The sequence below is a fragment of the Ylistrum balloti genome, unplaced genomic scaffold, assembly GCF_031769215.1.
Source record: "Ylistrum balloti isolate Yb309-2 unplaced genomic scaffold, AGI_CSIRO_Ybal_v1 Utg369764, whole genome shotgun sequence".
NCBI classification, from domain to species: Eukaryota; Metazoa; Mollusca; class Bivalvia; order Pectinida; family Pectinidae; genus Ylistrum; species Ylistrum balloti.
Window position 1 is genome coordinate 77,293 of NW_026781961.1, and position 17,018 is coordinate 94,310.

General features: G+C 40.1%; 2 protein-coding genes across 2 annotated transcripts; both read left to right on the forward strand.

Annotated features, from left to right (window-relative positions):
* The first annotated feature begins 150 nt into the window (after positions 1-150).
* LOC132543781 (uncharacterized) lies at positions 151-14,758 on the forward strand. Its single transcript, XM_060207304.1, has 9 exons — positions 151-208; positions 1,287-1,786; positions 5,470-5,576; positions 7,503-7,614; positions 7,976-8,067; positions 10,117-10,175; positions 11,876-11,953; positions 12,969-13,041; positions 14,395-14,758. The coding sequence occupies exons 2-9, from the start codon at positions 1,309-1,311 to the stop codon at positions 14,653-14,655; spliced, it is 1,260 nt and encodes a 419-aa protein (XP_060063287.1). The 5' UTR covers positions 151-208; positions 1,287-1,308; the 3' UTR covers positions 14,656-14,758.
* On the forward strand, positions 14,718-16,814 carry LOC132543734 (uncharacterized). Its single transcript, XM_060207256.1, has one exon. It carries the CDS (start codon positions 14,718-14,720, stop codon positions 16,812-16,814), a length of 2,097 nt encoding a protein of 698 aa, XP_060063239.1.
* The last annotated feature ends 204 nt before the right edge of the window (positions 16,815-17,018 follow it).

Sequence of the window (17,018 nt, forward strand, 5' to 3'; positions counted from 1 at the left end):
GTAATGAATAATCAACGATTCTCTGAACTCTGACGTCACAGCTATTTTTGGTGTATTATTACATCTAAGCCAGGCGAAGATATCTTTCCGGTTACAGAAGCAGACGACTGAGTTATTACGGTAGCTGACATTATGAGTTTGAACAGTAGAATTTTACACCTGGGATTTCCCATTTCCATTTTCAGATCTGAGTGACACCACATCCAAGGTGAGGTATATATATATACATATTTAGCTTCAGCGATAAGCGGTGACTTCGGAATGATATATCTGCTAGTGACAAGTCTATAGAGTTAGATTTTAATACACCGTGTGTAGATGTAAACTTACATGAATATTACAGATGAAGTGCACGCCTCAAACAGTTACGTTTTATTGTTTCGTGTTAATCGCTATTATCGTTGGAATGTAATGATAAACGCTGAGGAGTTCCTGAAAGCCGAAACACAATTCGACTTCTTTAGTAAAATTAGTAGATATTGAAACATATGTGACAGTCTTGTAAACACCATGTTATGGTACGTTGTTTTCCTCCTGTAGGGAGAGCTGGTAGGCATGTCAATATTATTTACGAGTCATTGCGTGAGTTATTGAATACATGTATGCACATGTCTCTCGGAGTATCTTTTTGCACTGTATAAGCTCCAAGCCTTTGTTAAAATCTATAGTTAGCAAATCTATTTTAGGACAAGCTGTTTAAATACATGTCGCGAAACATTGCCCTAACCCTAACACGTCTTTACAGGAAATATGTTGTACACGACCAAAACAAAGCGTTTAGTCGTGATGTCTACAAAGTGTATACATTTTTAAGTTTAACATAAAATATGTCAACCTCATTTTAATAACATATTTAGTTCGCCAATCCTGACGTGATTGCAGGTTCTGTTTTGTTACTTCCATTGCAGTCAATAGACATGGTACATTTGGAAATACTTCAGGGCGTAAAAATCATTGTAGACTGTAGGTAATTAAAAGTACGCATTATCTAACGTAATTGGCCACTTGGTTAGAAATGACGTAGACGCTGTTTGTTTAAACACCGGAGAAGGTTTTCCCACATCCCACATGTACAGTGGAATATAACTAAAATAACATTAAACTAAATCAGTTTTTCCAGTTTCTCTCTGAATGTCTACACTGTCGGCAAAGTAAATGAGAAGTTAACCAACATTAACGTTAAAAAGCAGAAATAAAAGTCGATTTTCTGTTATTTTGTCCAGGTGAGCTATCACACACCGTATCTCATTAATATTCAACATTTCTGTTGTTTACGATGATTTCAGAGGACTGTACAACGTAAGTGATATGGCCCACTGGGACGGGCGGTCTGACGAGGTGGAAAGTTCGGTGTCACAAGAAAAAAATGGAATGCTGATTAAGCAAGCAGAAAGGGGAGATAACCTGACCGACGAGCGTCCTGTAAGTGGAATTGACAAAGATGACACACGAATAGAAAAGAATGATGTTAGTTGGACGGTTATCCAGTCGGAAGACACTTCGGGAGGGAGTGATCCGAGTGTATGCTTCATAGGTAATATCGAGGACTACCAACCCACAGAAAGATTCCAGACAAACAACTCTATACCTGCATTTTCCTCGGCGGGTTTTGCGGCACTGTCTCTTTTTCCAAATAGTGTATCCTCAGAAACAAGCGTGAAGGAATATCTAGAACAAAATCAATCAGAACAAGTCACTGACACTGACCTCACACACGACGTTCTTGCTCCCAGTGATCTGAATTCGTCCGTGGGGTCTCGTTGTTCAGCCATTCCAGACTATCACTGTAAGTCTGTGACGTGTTCTCGACTTATCTAAAATCTTTACCAATGTCTCTCTCTATTTATTGCGCCAAATGATATAAACATCGCTTCCACGAAAAGTTCTCATATCTAAAAATGGGTCAAAAATTAAAACATTTTTCATGTTTGGAATTGTTTGAATTTGTAATATTTTTGATACATGATTGAGATAGGAATTTCCAGCAGTTCAAACTGTCTCAAAACTAATATCATTTTGTAGTTTGGACTATTTTCTTTATTTGTCATTGAACGAAACAATGCACTCTGTAGTACACCTAAGGTTCTCAGAACTAATTATATCATTAATAGGCTCTGAGGATATTTTTGATGGATTATTAAAAATTTTACTGGTTTTCCTTCAAGGTGCTACAAATAACCCGTTAAGATTACATTGGTTCATAGGAATAAATATAAGACCCGACGTGTAGATATAATGCTATGTAGACAATGTTGACTCTGGTCTCTGTGGTAAGACCCGACGTGTAGATATAATGCTATGTAGACAATGTTGACTCTGGTCTCTGTGGTAAGACCCGACGTGTAGATATAATGCTATGTAGACAATGTTGACTCTGGTCTCTGTGGTAAGACCCGACGTGTAGATATAATGCTATGTAGACAATGTTGACTCTGGTCTCTGTGGTAAGACCCGACGTGTAGATATAATGCTATGTAGACAATGTTGACTCTGGTCTCTGTGGTAAGACCCGACGTGTAGATATAATGCTATGTAGACAAAGTTGACTCTGGTCTTTGTGGTAATACCCGACGTGTAGATATGATGCTATGTAGACAGACATGTTGACTCTGGACGTGTAGATATAATGCTATGTAGACAATGTTGACTCTGGTCTCTGTGGTAAGACCCGACGTGTAGATATAATGCTATGTAGACAATGTTGACTCTGGTCTCTGTGGTAAGACCCGACGTGTAGATATAATGCTATGTAGACAATGTTGACTCTGGTCTCTGTGGTAAGGCCCGACGTGTAGATATAATGCTATGTAGACAGACATGTTGACTGGTCTCTGGTCTGCTATGTGGTTGACTCTGGTATTTGTGGTAAGGCCCGAAGTGTAGATATAATGCTATGTAGACAATGTTGACTCTGGTCTCTGTGGTAAGGCCCGACGTGTAGATATGATGCTATATAGACAGACATGTTGACTCTGGTATTTGTGGTAAGACCCAATGTGTAGATATAATGCTATGTAGACAGACATGTTGACTCTGGTCTCTGTGGTAAGGCCCGAAGTGTAGATATAATGCTATGTAGACAATGTTGACTCTGGTCTCTGTGGTAAGGCCCGACGTGTAGATATGATGCTATGTAGACAGACATGTTGACTCTGGTATTTGTGGTAAGACCCGACGTGTAGATATGATGCTATGTAGACAGATATGTTGACTCTGGTCTCTGTGGTAAGGCCCGACGTGTAGATATGATGCTATGTAGACAGACAAGTTGACTCTGGTATTTGTGGTAAGACCCGACTTATAGTTATGATGCTATATAGACAGACATGTTGACTCTGGTCTTTGTGGTAAGGCCCGACGTGTAGATATGATGTGTAGATATGATGCTATGGTAGACAGACATGTTGACTCTGGTATTTGTGGTAAGGCCCGACGTGTAGATATGATGCTATGTAGACAGACATGTTGACTCTGGTATTTGTGGTAAGACCCGACGTGTAGATATGATGCTATGTAGACAGATATGTTGACTCTGGTCTTTGTGGTAAGACCCGACGTGTAGATATGATGCTATGTAGACAGACATGTTGACTCTGGTATTTGTGGTAAGACCCGACGTGTAGATATAATGCTATGTAGACAGATATGTTGACTCTGGTCTCTGTGGTAAGACCCGACGTGTAGATATGATGCTATGTAGACAATGTTGACTCTGGTCTCTGTGGTAAGGCCCGACGTGTAGATATGATGCTATGTAGACAGATATGTTGACTCTGGTCTCTGTGGTAAGGCCCGACGTGTAGATATGATGCTATGTAGACAGACATGTTGACTCTGGTATTTGTGGTAAGACCCGACGTGTAGATATGATGTTATGTAGACAGATATGTTGACTCTGGTCTTTGTGGTAAGACCCAATGTGTAGATATGATGCTATGTAGACAGACATGTTGACTCTGGTATTTGTGGTAAGGCCGGACGTGTAGATATGATGCTATGTAGACAGATATGTTGACTCTGGTCTTTGTGGTAAGGCCCGATGTGTAGATATGATGCTATGTAGACAGACATGTTGACTCTGGTATTTGTGGTAAGGCCGGACGTGTAGATATGATGCTATGTAGACAGATATGTTGACTCTGGTATTTGTGGTAAGGCCCGACGTGTAGATATAATGCTATGTAGACAATGTTGACTCTGGTATTTGTGGTAAGACCCGACTTATAGTTATGATGCTATATAGACAGACATGTTGACTCTGGTCTCTGTGGTAAGACCCGACGTGTAGATATGATGCTATGTAGACAGACAAGTTGACTCTGGTCTCTGTGGTAAGACCCGACGTGTAGATATGATGCTATGTAGACAGACAAGTTGACTCTGGTATTTGTGGTAAGACCCGACGTGTAGATATGATGCTATGTAGACAGACATGTTGACTCTGGTATTTGTGGTAAGACCCGATGTGTAGATATGATGCTATGTAGACAGACATGTTAACTCTGGTCTCTGTGGTAAGACCCGACGTATACATATGATGCTATGTTGTGATACTATTTAACATCATGTTGTAGGTACTTATTAGCCTACCATCACCAGATGGTGGGCTATTCAAATCGCTCTGTGTCCGTTGTCCTTGGTCCATCCGTCCGTAAGCAATTTTTGTTATCGCTATTCCTGGAGAGGAACTGGGTGGATCTTTCTCAAACTGCATAATAATGTAGGTTCCCCTTGGTCCCTTGCTGTGCCCGTTTGATACTGGGACTGATAAAAAAAAATAAAATGGCCGACAGACAGCCATCTAGAATTTGTTTTCAATGAAGTTTGTTATTGTTATTTCTTGATAAGTACGGAATGGATCTTTCTTAAATTTCATTTGTAGGTTTCCCTTGGTCCCTAGTTGTGCCAGTTTGATGTTGGGACTGATAGAAAAAACAAAATTGCCGAGGCAATCTTGGATTTTCACTTCGGAAGTTTGATGTCACATGTTCTTGAGAACTACTCTATTGATCTTTCTCAAATTTCATGTATAGGTTCTTTTATGTACCTAATTGTGCCAGTTTGAATTTGGGACTAACCAGAAAAACAAAATGGCCGACAGACAGTCATATTTGATTTTGCCTGGTAAAGGTTGCTATTGTTATTTCTTAAGAAGTACTGAGTGGACATCTCTAAGATTTCATACGTATGTTCCCTTTGGTCTTTCCTTGAACTCGTTTGATTTTGGACTGATCAGAAGAAATAAATTGGCTTCCAGGCGGCCATTTTGGATTTGGCGGGTAAAGATTATCATCGCTATTTCTGCTAAGGAATGTTCAAATGTCTTATCACTACGAGCAAAAACAGAGAAGAGAAAAGAAGAAAAAAGATCCAACTTTCATATAGCATAGAAAAATCAAACAATGGTGGGCGCCAAAATCCATCTGGGATCTCTTGTTAAAGGTAGACTCTTTGTTATTCCCTGTTTAGGTGAGACGTGTGCTGTGATAGAATCTAAACTCCATTCTCAGGAGTCAATTGACTTCTGGAAATGTGTCCCGCGGAAAGGTTTGGACGAATCCAGCTGTCACGAGAAGGTATGATGTGAACCGCTAGATACGTGACAGGTATCGTCGATAAAACAGTCGCTTACTCTTCCGGATCATTTAGTTTTATTTACCTTGTACTTTTCCGAAATCAAAGTAACGTGATTGTCTGGATAATGCCATTGGTAAATGTTCTATTTTTGTGTGACATGTGACGTCGACGACACCCGCCGTGTAAATTAAGGTAAAATAATATCATATTCTCAAATAATAGCCTTGTTTATAACAAAGACATTACAAGGTACACTAACCAGCTCTGATATTCAATTGGATATTACGTATGATATTTTATCTTATCAAAGGAGAAGATATCGCTGACTATTAAAAACATAAAAACTATTCAACACTGTTCGCTTCCATACCACGTAACTGTCATGTCATATGTCAGAGAAGAAGGTCATACGTGGGTTTATAGTATGTCGACTGTCATACGTGGCCTTATAGTATGTCAGAGAAGGTAGTATACCGACTGTCATACGTGGGATTATAGTATGTCAGAGAAGGTAGTATACCGACTGTCATACGTGGGTTTATAGTATGTCAGAGAAGGTAGTATACCGACTGTCATACGTGGGTTTATAGTATGTCAGAGAAGGTAGTATACCGACTGTCATACGTGGGTTTATAGTATGTCAGAGAAGGTAGTATACCGACTGTCATACGTGGCCTTATTGTATGTCAGAGAAGGTAGTATACCGACTGTCATACGTGGGTTTATAGTATGTCAGAGAAGGTAGTATACCGACTGTCATACGTGGGATTATAGTATGTCAGAGAAGGTAGTATACCGACTGTCATACGTGGACTGATTTAGTATTGTATGTCAGAGAAGGTAGTATACGTGGGTTTATAGTATGTCAGAGAAGGTAGTATACCGACTGTCATACGTGGGTTTATAGTATGTCAGAGAAGGTAGTATACCGACTGTCATACGTGGGTTTATAGTATGTCAGAGAAGGTAGTATACCGACTGTCATACGTGGGATTATAGTATGTCAGAGAAGGTAGTATACCGACTGTCATACGTGGGTTTATAGTATGTCAGAGAAGGTAGTATACCGACTGTCATACGTGGGTTATAGTATGTCAGAGAAGGTAGTATACCGACTGTCATACGTGGGTTTATAGTATGTCAGAGAAGGTAGTATACCGACTGTCATACGTGGGTTTATAGTATGTCAGAGAAGGTAGTATACCGACTGTCATACGTGGGTTTATAGTATGTCAGAGAAGGTAGTATACCGACTGTCATACGTGGGTTTATAGTATGTCAGAGAAGGTAGTATACCGACTGTCATACGTGGCCTTATAGTATGTCAGAGAAGGTAGTATACCGACTGTCATACGTGGGTTTATAGTATGTCAGAGAAGGTAGTATACCGACTGTCATACGTGGGTTTATAGTATGTCAGAGAAGGTAGTATACCGACTGTCATACGTGGGTTTATAGTATGTCAGAGAAGGTAGTATACCGACTGTCATACGTGGGTTTATAGTATGTCAGAGAAGGTAGTATACCGACTGTCATACGTGGGATTATAGTATGTCAGAGAAGGTAGTATACCGACTGTCATACGTGGGATTATAGTATGTCAGAGAAGGTAGTATACCGACTGTCATACGTGGCCTTATAGTATGTCAGAGAAGGTAGTATACCGACTGTCATACGTGGGTTTATAGTATGTCAGAGAAGGTAGTATACCGACTGTCATACGTGGGTTTATAGTATGTCAGAGAAGGTAGTATACCGACTGTCATACGTGGGTTTATAGTATGTCAGAGAAGGTAGTATACCGACTGTCATACGTGGCCTTATGAACTCTGCGGGAAGGAAGTTAATAGACTTTTCTTTGATAAAGCGTTGATATACCAGTTTCTCTGAAAAAACAATAAATAATAAAATTGCTTTCATTTCAGTTCCTAGAGAAATTTATTGAAAAATTGAAAGAGTTCTCTTGTGCGAAAAAATTACTTAAGGATTCCAAAGTGGAAAATCTATTGAAAACTCTTCTGAAGGTAAATTTAGCAGGTGAGTCCTTTGGCTGAATACAATATTTAACGGAGGCTTTCAACATGGCGCTTTCAGCCTTTATTTAAGGTAGCCCTAATGGTAAGTATTACATTTTTAAGGTTTAATTTAATCTGAGTGTGTTACTTTGTCAGCTTTTTTTATGATCTCCCATCCGTCGTCCTCAAATTATTTCTCAGTAACGTTTTATGGTATCGAATATTGATCACTAATTCGACCTTTGACCATTGATGACCTTATTTGCTATAAATTCACATAAAGTCTCCTTCAACGTATTATTACTGTAAATGAAAACAAATACAGTGGGACCACACAAATCACTGTTTCATGGGGCTGATAAAGTGGTTTGGTTATGTTACAGATGATACGGCGGTGGTTAAATATGAGAACTTCGCACGTTTAGTGAAGTTTTTAGGTCCGGTCGGGCCCAGTGAATGTGTCATGCTACAACAGGTAAGTATACCTTGTCTTTCTCCAAGTTATACATACAAAAGACACGCATATGAATAGCACCTTTTAATACAAAGACTGTACCAAAGACACGCACGTGAATAACGCGTTTTAATACAAAGACTGTACGTTTTAATACAAAGACTGTACCAAAGACACGCACGTGAATAACGCGTTTTAATACAAAGACTGTACCAAAGACACGCACGTGAATAACGCGTTTTAATACAAAGACTGTACCAAAGACACGCACGTGAATAACGCGTTTTAATACAAAGACTGTACCAAAGACACGCACGTGAATAACGCGTTTTAATACAAAGACTGTACCAAAGACACGCACGTGAATAACGCGTTTTAATACAAAGACTGTACCAAAGACACGCACGTGAATAACGCGTTTTAATACAAAGACTGTACCAAAGACACGCACGTGAATAACGCGTTTTAATACAAAGACTGTACCAAAGACACGCACGTGAATAACGCGTTTTAATACAAAGACTGTACCAAAGACACGCACGTGAAAAACGCGTTTTAATACAAAGACTGTACCAAAGACACGCACGTGAATAACGCGTTTTAATACAAAGACTGTACCAAAGACACGCACGTGAATAACGCGTTTTAATACAAAGATTGTACAAAAGACACGCACGTGAATAACGCGTTTTAATACAAAGACTGTACCAAAGACACGCACGTGAATAACGCGTTTTAATACAAAGACTGTACCAAAGACACGCACGTGAATAACGCGTTTTAATACAAAGACTGTACCAAAGACACGCACGTGAATAACGCGTTTTAATACAAAGACTGTACCAAAGACACGCACGTGAATAACGCGTTTTAATACAAAGATTGTACAAAAGATACGCACGTGGATAGCACCTTTTAATACAAAGACTGTACAAAAGACTTGCACGAGAAAATCAATGAATTATTGATACTGTATTATACATATGTTTCGTCCTACTAGACCTCGTCACTAATGTTAAGGGACTAAAATCTAAAGCAAAGAAGGCAACTGAGGAAAATCCAAAGTGATTGAAATAAAGGTCAAAATTTAGATGTGGAGGTGCACAAGTGTCGTTATCCATTGAATTCCGTAATTCATTCCAGAAGAACGTCAGGTGCATGTGTATATCCTGAGCCGCGCCACTCTTCATCCTCCAGCATGACTGCTATCTGCAATCTCAATTGTATAAAAAACACACAAGTAAACAGCGCGTCCGCACACTTACTTGCTAATTCCACATCTCGTGCGCTGACATTGCAAAGTTAATATTGATAGTCACTGTGTAGGTATTCTGATCCATTTGGAATTTATCAGATCCAGTTTGGGTTCGGTTTGTTTTCATATGTACGATGCTTGTTGATTGTGCTGTACCCGCTCGATGGCCGGACACAGATCGGGACAAAAAATGCAGGATCTTCATATGGCTGCGGTGAAATATCGAAATCGCAGTTTTCAGTGAACATTTTTGTTTTCATTTACCATACATCCATTCATCAAGATCGACATTCAGGATCTTAAGATATCCTAAACAATTACCACCATGTGAACACAACCATAATCCAAACTCAAAGTCAGTAAAACTGTGACAAAATATACACAAAAGAAAGATTTACACAGAGACTCCTGAAAAAGTACAAGGATAATAAGACCAGGTGTTCCGGCAGTGTAAGCGTCTTCTGCTTCATATGCGACACCCGCTATGAAAAGCTTGGTAAATCCATATAAGTAATGTCTTGTTCTCAAATGAAAACCATGTTTATAGTTACGGAACCCCTGTCAACCAAACGAGCGTCAAAAGGCGTCTGACTTTATATAGCACAAAGGAATATAGTTTTCTCAATGAGATCGACCGTAAAACTTCCCCATAATTTTATCAAACTTGCACTTTTTAAACCACTGTGTTATGCATTTGCTCATGTTAAATGAAGTTTATAAAAATCTACCACAATCTATTATCATATTCAAAACAGCTCACTACTCAGTTTGACATCACAAGTCCAATAGTTTTTACACTAACTCAACTGTTTCAGATTTCTCACATCAAGGAAGCCAGCATTGTTAAGGACACAAGCAGGAAAGAGAAACTAAGGTAACAATGATGTCAGGATGTGTGGCAGTTTGACAGGAAATGAGCAATCATTTATACAATTCCAATGAAAAGACATCGACGTTTGCTTTTTCCTAAATAAATGACAGGCAAACCTCTTCCATGAGTCAATGTAAAACCTTTCTCTGCAGGAATAACATACAAACGACGAGAACGTTTGTATATACACGTATATGTGTCTGGTGAAACAGATCCATGGTAGGAGATGAAATCACTGTCGTGATCGTACGATGGATAGGACTTTTCAAGATGGAGCTCTGCTTTCAAACGGTAGTATCCATAACTTATATACTCACTATGATCATGACACATATTGTATCTGATTCGCAAATAGTGCTAATATTGTTGTACGTATCTATTTGGATGACGATAGACTTGAAATGAAATGCAATCTGTGTGTAGACTTTGTCAACATGCCGATTTGTTACATCCAAGCGGATGTGAGCTCAACTATCAGCCCTAGCTACAACAATTGAATAAATTCAGTCAGAGTTTTAATGTTAAATTCAAGATAAGTCCCTAATCGAATGACAATCTTCTGTGACGGAATCGGCAACTTGATTGGAGAAAAAAGCACAGGAAATTTTGACCATGCGATGGCTCGGTCCTTAGTAACATGATCACAAAATGCACCGAGACCTAGCCTAGCCTGGATATTACCGTTTGAAAGCAGAGCTTACCTTCCGGTGTTACGTTGGTCCGCCATCTTGAAAAGTCCTATCCATCGCACGATCACGGCAGTGAAAATACCTGTGTGAACATGTACTTAGTAATTACTGTAAAACCATTTAGTATACATGTATGTAGTCGTCCTTCTCGTGTATGTGTTGGTTACCACTCACTATTGTTAGGTTTCGACGTAAAAAAAATCGGTAGGCCTAGTCTCTCATATTGATATATGATCTGAAATTTTGACGACATGATTAAAACGATGCATTCTTATAACTAGCCTTGTAAAAAACGGACGGGTATATGTTTGGAATAAATTGTTTACAAAATTGTTATGACCGTTCGGCAAACAGTTGGTTTCAACTTGGTTGCAGGGGACATTTATCAAAATTCCCTTAGTGAACATAGTTGTTCATCCCTCCTCTTTAACGAACAGACATACCCTCTTTCCCCGACGCACAGACAGACCCCCTTACTCCGACGCACACACAGATCCCCTTACCCCGACGCACAGACAGACTCCCTTTCCCCGACGCACAGACATACTCCCTTTCCCCGACGCACAGACAGACTCCCTTTCCCTGACGTATAGACAGACTCCCTTTTCCCGACGCACAGACAGACCCCCTTTCCCTGACGTACAGACAGACTCCCTTACCCCGACGTATAGACAGACCTCTGTTCGATTTCCAGACGTACAAAGGTATATACTTAATTAGATACACAACAAATATTTCTCCGCCATGTATACATATTCTGTAGACGAAAGGACAACAATTTTCATTGATGTTCGACAACAGATTGGTGTTGAATAGCTAGACCAATATCTCCCCTCCCCTGCGTGTCATAAATAGGCTTGTACTATCCAGGAGCGGGACCACTATTTACGCTGGTGTTTAGTTTAAATATGTTACTTATTTACTTGTTAACAGTAATAACATGTTATAATCTATTACCGTCACTTTTCCGATGTCGCAGAAGATGATGTAAGCTTTTATATTTTTCTGAAACAGTTGGTTCGCCGGCGACATGACGAGAGAAGACGCAACAGCAATGCTGATTAATGAGCGCTGTGGAACTTATCTCGTAAGGTAGATCATGTCTCGTATTTATCTAAATATTGATGTTTTGTCGTTGGTTACAAGTGTCTGTTGTACAATACTACCTACAGATTATCTATGTTTTGTCGTTGGTTACAAGTGTCTGTTGTACAATACTACCTACAGATTATCTATGTTTTGTCGTTGGTTACAAGTGTCTGTTGTACAATACTACCTACAGATTATCTATGTTTTGTCGTTGGTTACAAGTGACTGAAGGATGTTACATCAGATTGATCGGTAGAGAAAAGGGAGGAAGTCTGTGACTGATGTTACATCAGATTGATCGGTAGAGAAAAGGGAGGAGGTCTGTGACTGATGTTACATCAGATTGATCGGTAGAGAAAAGGGAGGAAGTCTGTGACTGAAGGATGTTACATCAGATTGATCGGTAGAGAAAAGGGAGGAAGTCTGTGACTGAAGGATGTTACATCAGATTGATCGGTAGAGAAAAGGGAGGAAGTCTGTGACTGAAGGATGTTTCATCAGATTGATCGGTAGAGAAAAGGGAGGAAGTCTGTGACTGAAGGATGTTACATCAGATTGATCGGTAGAGAAAAGGGAGGAAGTCTGTGACTGAAGGATGTTTCATCAGATTGATCGGTAGAGAAAAGGCAGGAAGTCTGTGACTGATGTTACATCAGATTGATCGGTAGAGAAAAGGGAGGAAGTCTGTGACTGATGTTACATCAGATTGATCGGTAGAGAAAAGGGAGGAAGTCTGTGACTGAAGGATGTTACATTAGATTGATCGGTAGAGAAAAGGGAGGAAGTCTGTGACTGATGTTACATCAGATTGATCGGTAGAGAAAAGGGAGGAAGTCTGTGACTGATGTTACATCAGATTGATCGGTAGAGAAAAGGGAGGAAGTCTGTGACTGATGTTACATCAGATTGATCGGTAGAGAAAAGGGAGGAAGTCTGTGACTGAAGGATGTTTCATCAGATTTATTGATAGAGAAAAAGGAAAAAGTTCGTGGCTAATATTTTTTAACTTTAATTTCAGAATGAGCCAAACCAGTGTTGTTTTTGTTGTGTCTGTAAAACATGAAGACGGAGTTGAACACGTTGAGATATCGGTATGTTTTTGTAGATATAAATCTTTATATATCACAACACAGCCACGATAAGTTAAAGTACCAGAGTGTGTAGAGATAACGGCTAACATCAATAAACACGAAATGCAGATTTAACATACCAGTAGAATTTTTTGTTTGTTTCCATAGACACGAGATGTTTTATATACCAGACCGTGTAGAGATTTTGGCTTGTTTCCATAGACACGAGATGTTTTCTATACCAGACCATGTAGAGATTTTGGCTTGTTTCCATAGACACGAGATGTTTTATATACCAGACCATGTAGAGATTTTGGCTTGTTTCCATAGACACGAGATGTTTTCTATACCAGACCATGTAGAGATTTTGGCTTGTTTCCATAGACACGAGATGTTTTATATACCAGACCATGTAGAGATTTTGGCTTGTTTCCATAGACACGAGATGTTTTATATACCAGACCATGTAGAGATTTTGGCTTGTTTACATAGACACGAGATGTTTTATATACCAAACCGTGTAGAGATTTTGGCTTGTTTCCATAGACACGAGATGTTTTATATACCAGACCGTGTAGAGATTTTGGCTTGTTTCCATAGACACGAGATGTTTTATATACCGGACCATGTAGAGATTTTTTCTTGTTTCCATAGACACGAGATGTTTTATATACCGGACCGTGTAGAGATTTTGGCTTGTTTCCATAGACACGAGATGTTTTATATACCAAACCGTGTAGAGATTTTGGCTTGTTTCCATAGACACGAGATGTTTTATATACCAGACCATGTAGAGATTTTGGCTTGTTTCCATAGACACGAGATGTTTTATATACCAGACCATGTAGAGATTTTGGCTTGTTTCCGTAGACACCAGATGTTTTATATACCAGACCATGTAGAGATTTTGTTTTGTTTCCATAGACACGAGATTTTTGCTTGTTTCCATAGACACGAGATGCTTTATATACAAGACCGTGTAGAGATTTTGGTATATATCTACATTTTGAAAAGACACGATATATTTTAATACAAGAAATGGTGTAAATGTCTGTTTGTTTTAACATGTTTACCTATAAGTGGCGGAGATACAGATTTTGCCATGGAGACGGAGACTATTCATAAGACATGTTTACATATTTGTTTGTTTCCATGATAACCGTATTTATAAAGTGACATACTATGGATAGTAGTAACTAGTTAATGCTAGTTAACCTAGATGACAAAGACAAATAAAAAATTAGCTAGATTGACGTAGAAAGAGGCCGTTTGGTGATGACTGTTACATATACCTGGGAAATTTTGTCAGACCTATCAATATCAATTATGATTATATAAGTCACTAGTACTGACGGTCCCTTTAACTTGTTACAGGGAGATTATATAAACGCTCTGAGTAGTCGTCCGTATGACGCCAGTCTCAGTCTCAACAGGAGGACATATACCAGTCTCGTGGATGCCGTTAACTCACTTAAGACGAATCCTCTAACGATCATTGAAGACGATGAGAGCGATGAGGAAAGTGATGTGATGTGTCAAAGAGCAGAGAAAAGTTTCGACATATTCTGTAGGTACTGTTGTCCAAACCTACCTCTGAACGGCATTTTGTCTGGGTACAAACGAACACGACGGTGACCGGGAGCTGTGTCTGGAGTGGATCTGGTGGGGCATTACCACAGTCATTGATTGGAAAGACCATGAACATTTTAGCAGCAGTCTGCTGCGGTAGTGACCAATGCTGGAGGATTGAACATATAAACCCTTCAGCAACAGTCTACTGCGGTAGTGACCAAGGCTGGAGGATTGAACATATAAACCCTTCAGCAACAGTCTACTGCGGTAGTGACCAAGGCTGGAGGATTGAACATATACACTCTTCAGCAACAGTCTACTGCGGTAGTGACCAAGGCTGGAGGATTGAACATATAAACCCTTCAGCAACAGTCTACTGCGGTAGTGACCAAGGCTGGAGGATTGAACATATACACTCTTCAGCAACAGTATACTGTGGTAGTGATCAAGGCTGGCGGATTGAACATATACACTCTTCAGCAACAGTCTACTGCAGTAGTGACCAAGGCTGGAGGATTGAACATATAAACCCTTCAGCAACAGTCTACTGCGGTAGTGACCAAGGCTGGAGGATTGAACATATACACTCTTCAGCAACTGTATACTGTGGTAGTGATCAAGGCTGGCGGATTGAACATATACACTCTTCAGCAACAGTCTACTGCAGTAGTGACCAAGCCTGGAGGATTGAACATATAAACCCTTCAGCAACAGTCTACTGCGGTAGTGACCAAGGCTGGAGGATTGAACATATACACTCTTCAGCAACAGTATACTGTGGTAGTGATCAAGGCTGGCGGATTGAACATATACACTCTTCAGCAACAGTCTACTGCGGTAGTGACCAAGGCTGGAGGATTGAACATATAAACCCTTCAGCAACAGTCTACTGCGGTAGTGACCAAGGCTGGAGGATTGAACATATAAACCCTTCAGCAACAGTCTACTGCGGTAGTGACCAAGGCTGGAGGATTGAACATATAAACCCTTCAGCAACAGTCTACTGCGGTAGTGACCAAGGCTGGAGGATTGAACATATACACTCTTCAGCAACAGTATACTGTGGTAGTGATCAAGGCTGGCGGATTGAACATATACACTCTTCAGCAACAGTCTACTGCAGTAGTGACCAAGGCTGGAGGATTGAACATATAAACCCTTCAGCAACAGTCTACTGCGGTAGTGACCAAGGCTGGAGGATTGAACATATACACTCTTCAGCAACTGTATACTGTGGTAGTGATCAAGGCTGGCGGATTGAACATATACACTCTTCAGCAACAGTCTACTGCAGTAGTGACCAAGCCTGGAGGATTGAACATATAAACCCTTCAGCAACAGTCTACTGCGGTAGTGACCAAGGCTGGAGGATTGAACATATACACTCTTCAGCAACAGTCTACTGCAGTAGTGACCAAGGCTGGAGGATTGAACATATACACTCTTCAGCAACAGTCTACTGCGGTAGTGACCAAGGCTGGAGGATTGAACATATAAACCCTTCAGCAACAGTCTACTGCGGTAGTGACCAAGGCTGGAGGATTGAACATATACACTCTTCAGCAACAGTATACTGTGGTAGTGATCAAGGCTGGCGGATTGAACATATACACTCTTCAGCAACAGTCTACTGCAGTAGTGACCAAGGCTGGAGGATTGAACATATAAACCCTTCAGCAACAGTCTACTGCGGTAGTGACCAAGGCTGGAGGATTGAACATATACACTCTTCAGCAACTGTATACTGTGGTAGTGATCAAGGCTGGCGGATTGAACATATACACTCTTCAGCAACAGTCTACTGCAGTAGTGACCAAGCCTGGAGGATTGAACATATAAACCCTTCAGCAACAGTCTACTGCGGTAGTGACCAAGGCTGGAGGATTGAACATATACACTCTTCAGCAACAGTATACTGTGGTAGTGATCAAGGCTGGCGGATTGAACATATACACTCTTCAGCAACAGTCTACTGCGGTAGTGACCAAGGCTGGAGGATTGAACATATACACTCTTCAGCAATAGTATACTGTGGTAGTGATCAAGGCTGGCGGATTGAACATATACACACTTCAGCAACAGTCTACTGCGGTAGTGACCAAGGCTGGAGGATTGAACATATAAATTCTTCAGCTACGGTCTTCTGTGGTAGTGACCAAGTCTGGAGGATTGAACATATAAACCCTTCAGCAACAGTCTACTGTGGTAGTGATCAAGGCTAGAGGATTGAACATATAAATTCTTCAGCTACGGTCTACTCATGGCTGGAGGATTGTATATTGTTTCTGCTGGTCGAGTTCATCCATAATATTACCTGGTGATATGGCGTTTTTATGATAATATGTATACAGCTACTGACAGTAGTAAGCTTTTAAATGTGATTATAAACATACTACTTATCCTCATGAGATCATGATACATACTAT

Excerpts from the sequence above, each read along its gene's own strand:
- LOC132543781 (XM_060207304.1), top strand. The coding sequence starts at position 1,309 with ATGGCCCACTGGGACGGGCGGTCTGACGAGGTGGAAAGTTCGGTGTCA. Across the intron at positions 10,176-11,875 it reads AGCAGGAAAGAGAAACTAAG|TTGGTTCGCCGGCGACATGA; the intron begins GTAACAATGATG and ends TTTCTGAAACAG. Across the intron at positions 13,042-14,394 it reads TTGAACACGTTGAGATATCG|GGAGATTATATAAACGCTCT; the intron begins GTATGTTTTTGT and ends AACTTGTTACAG.
- LOC132543734 (XM_060207256.1), top strand. The coding sequence starts at position 14,718 with ATGAACATTTTAGCAGCAGTCTGCTGCGGTAGTGACCAATGCTGGAGG.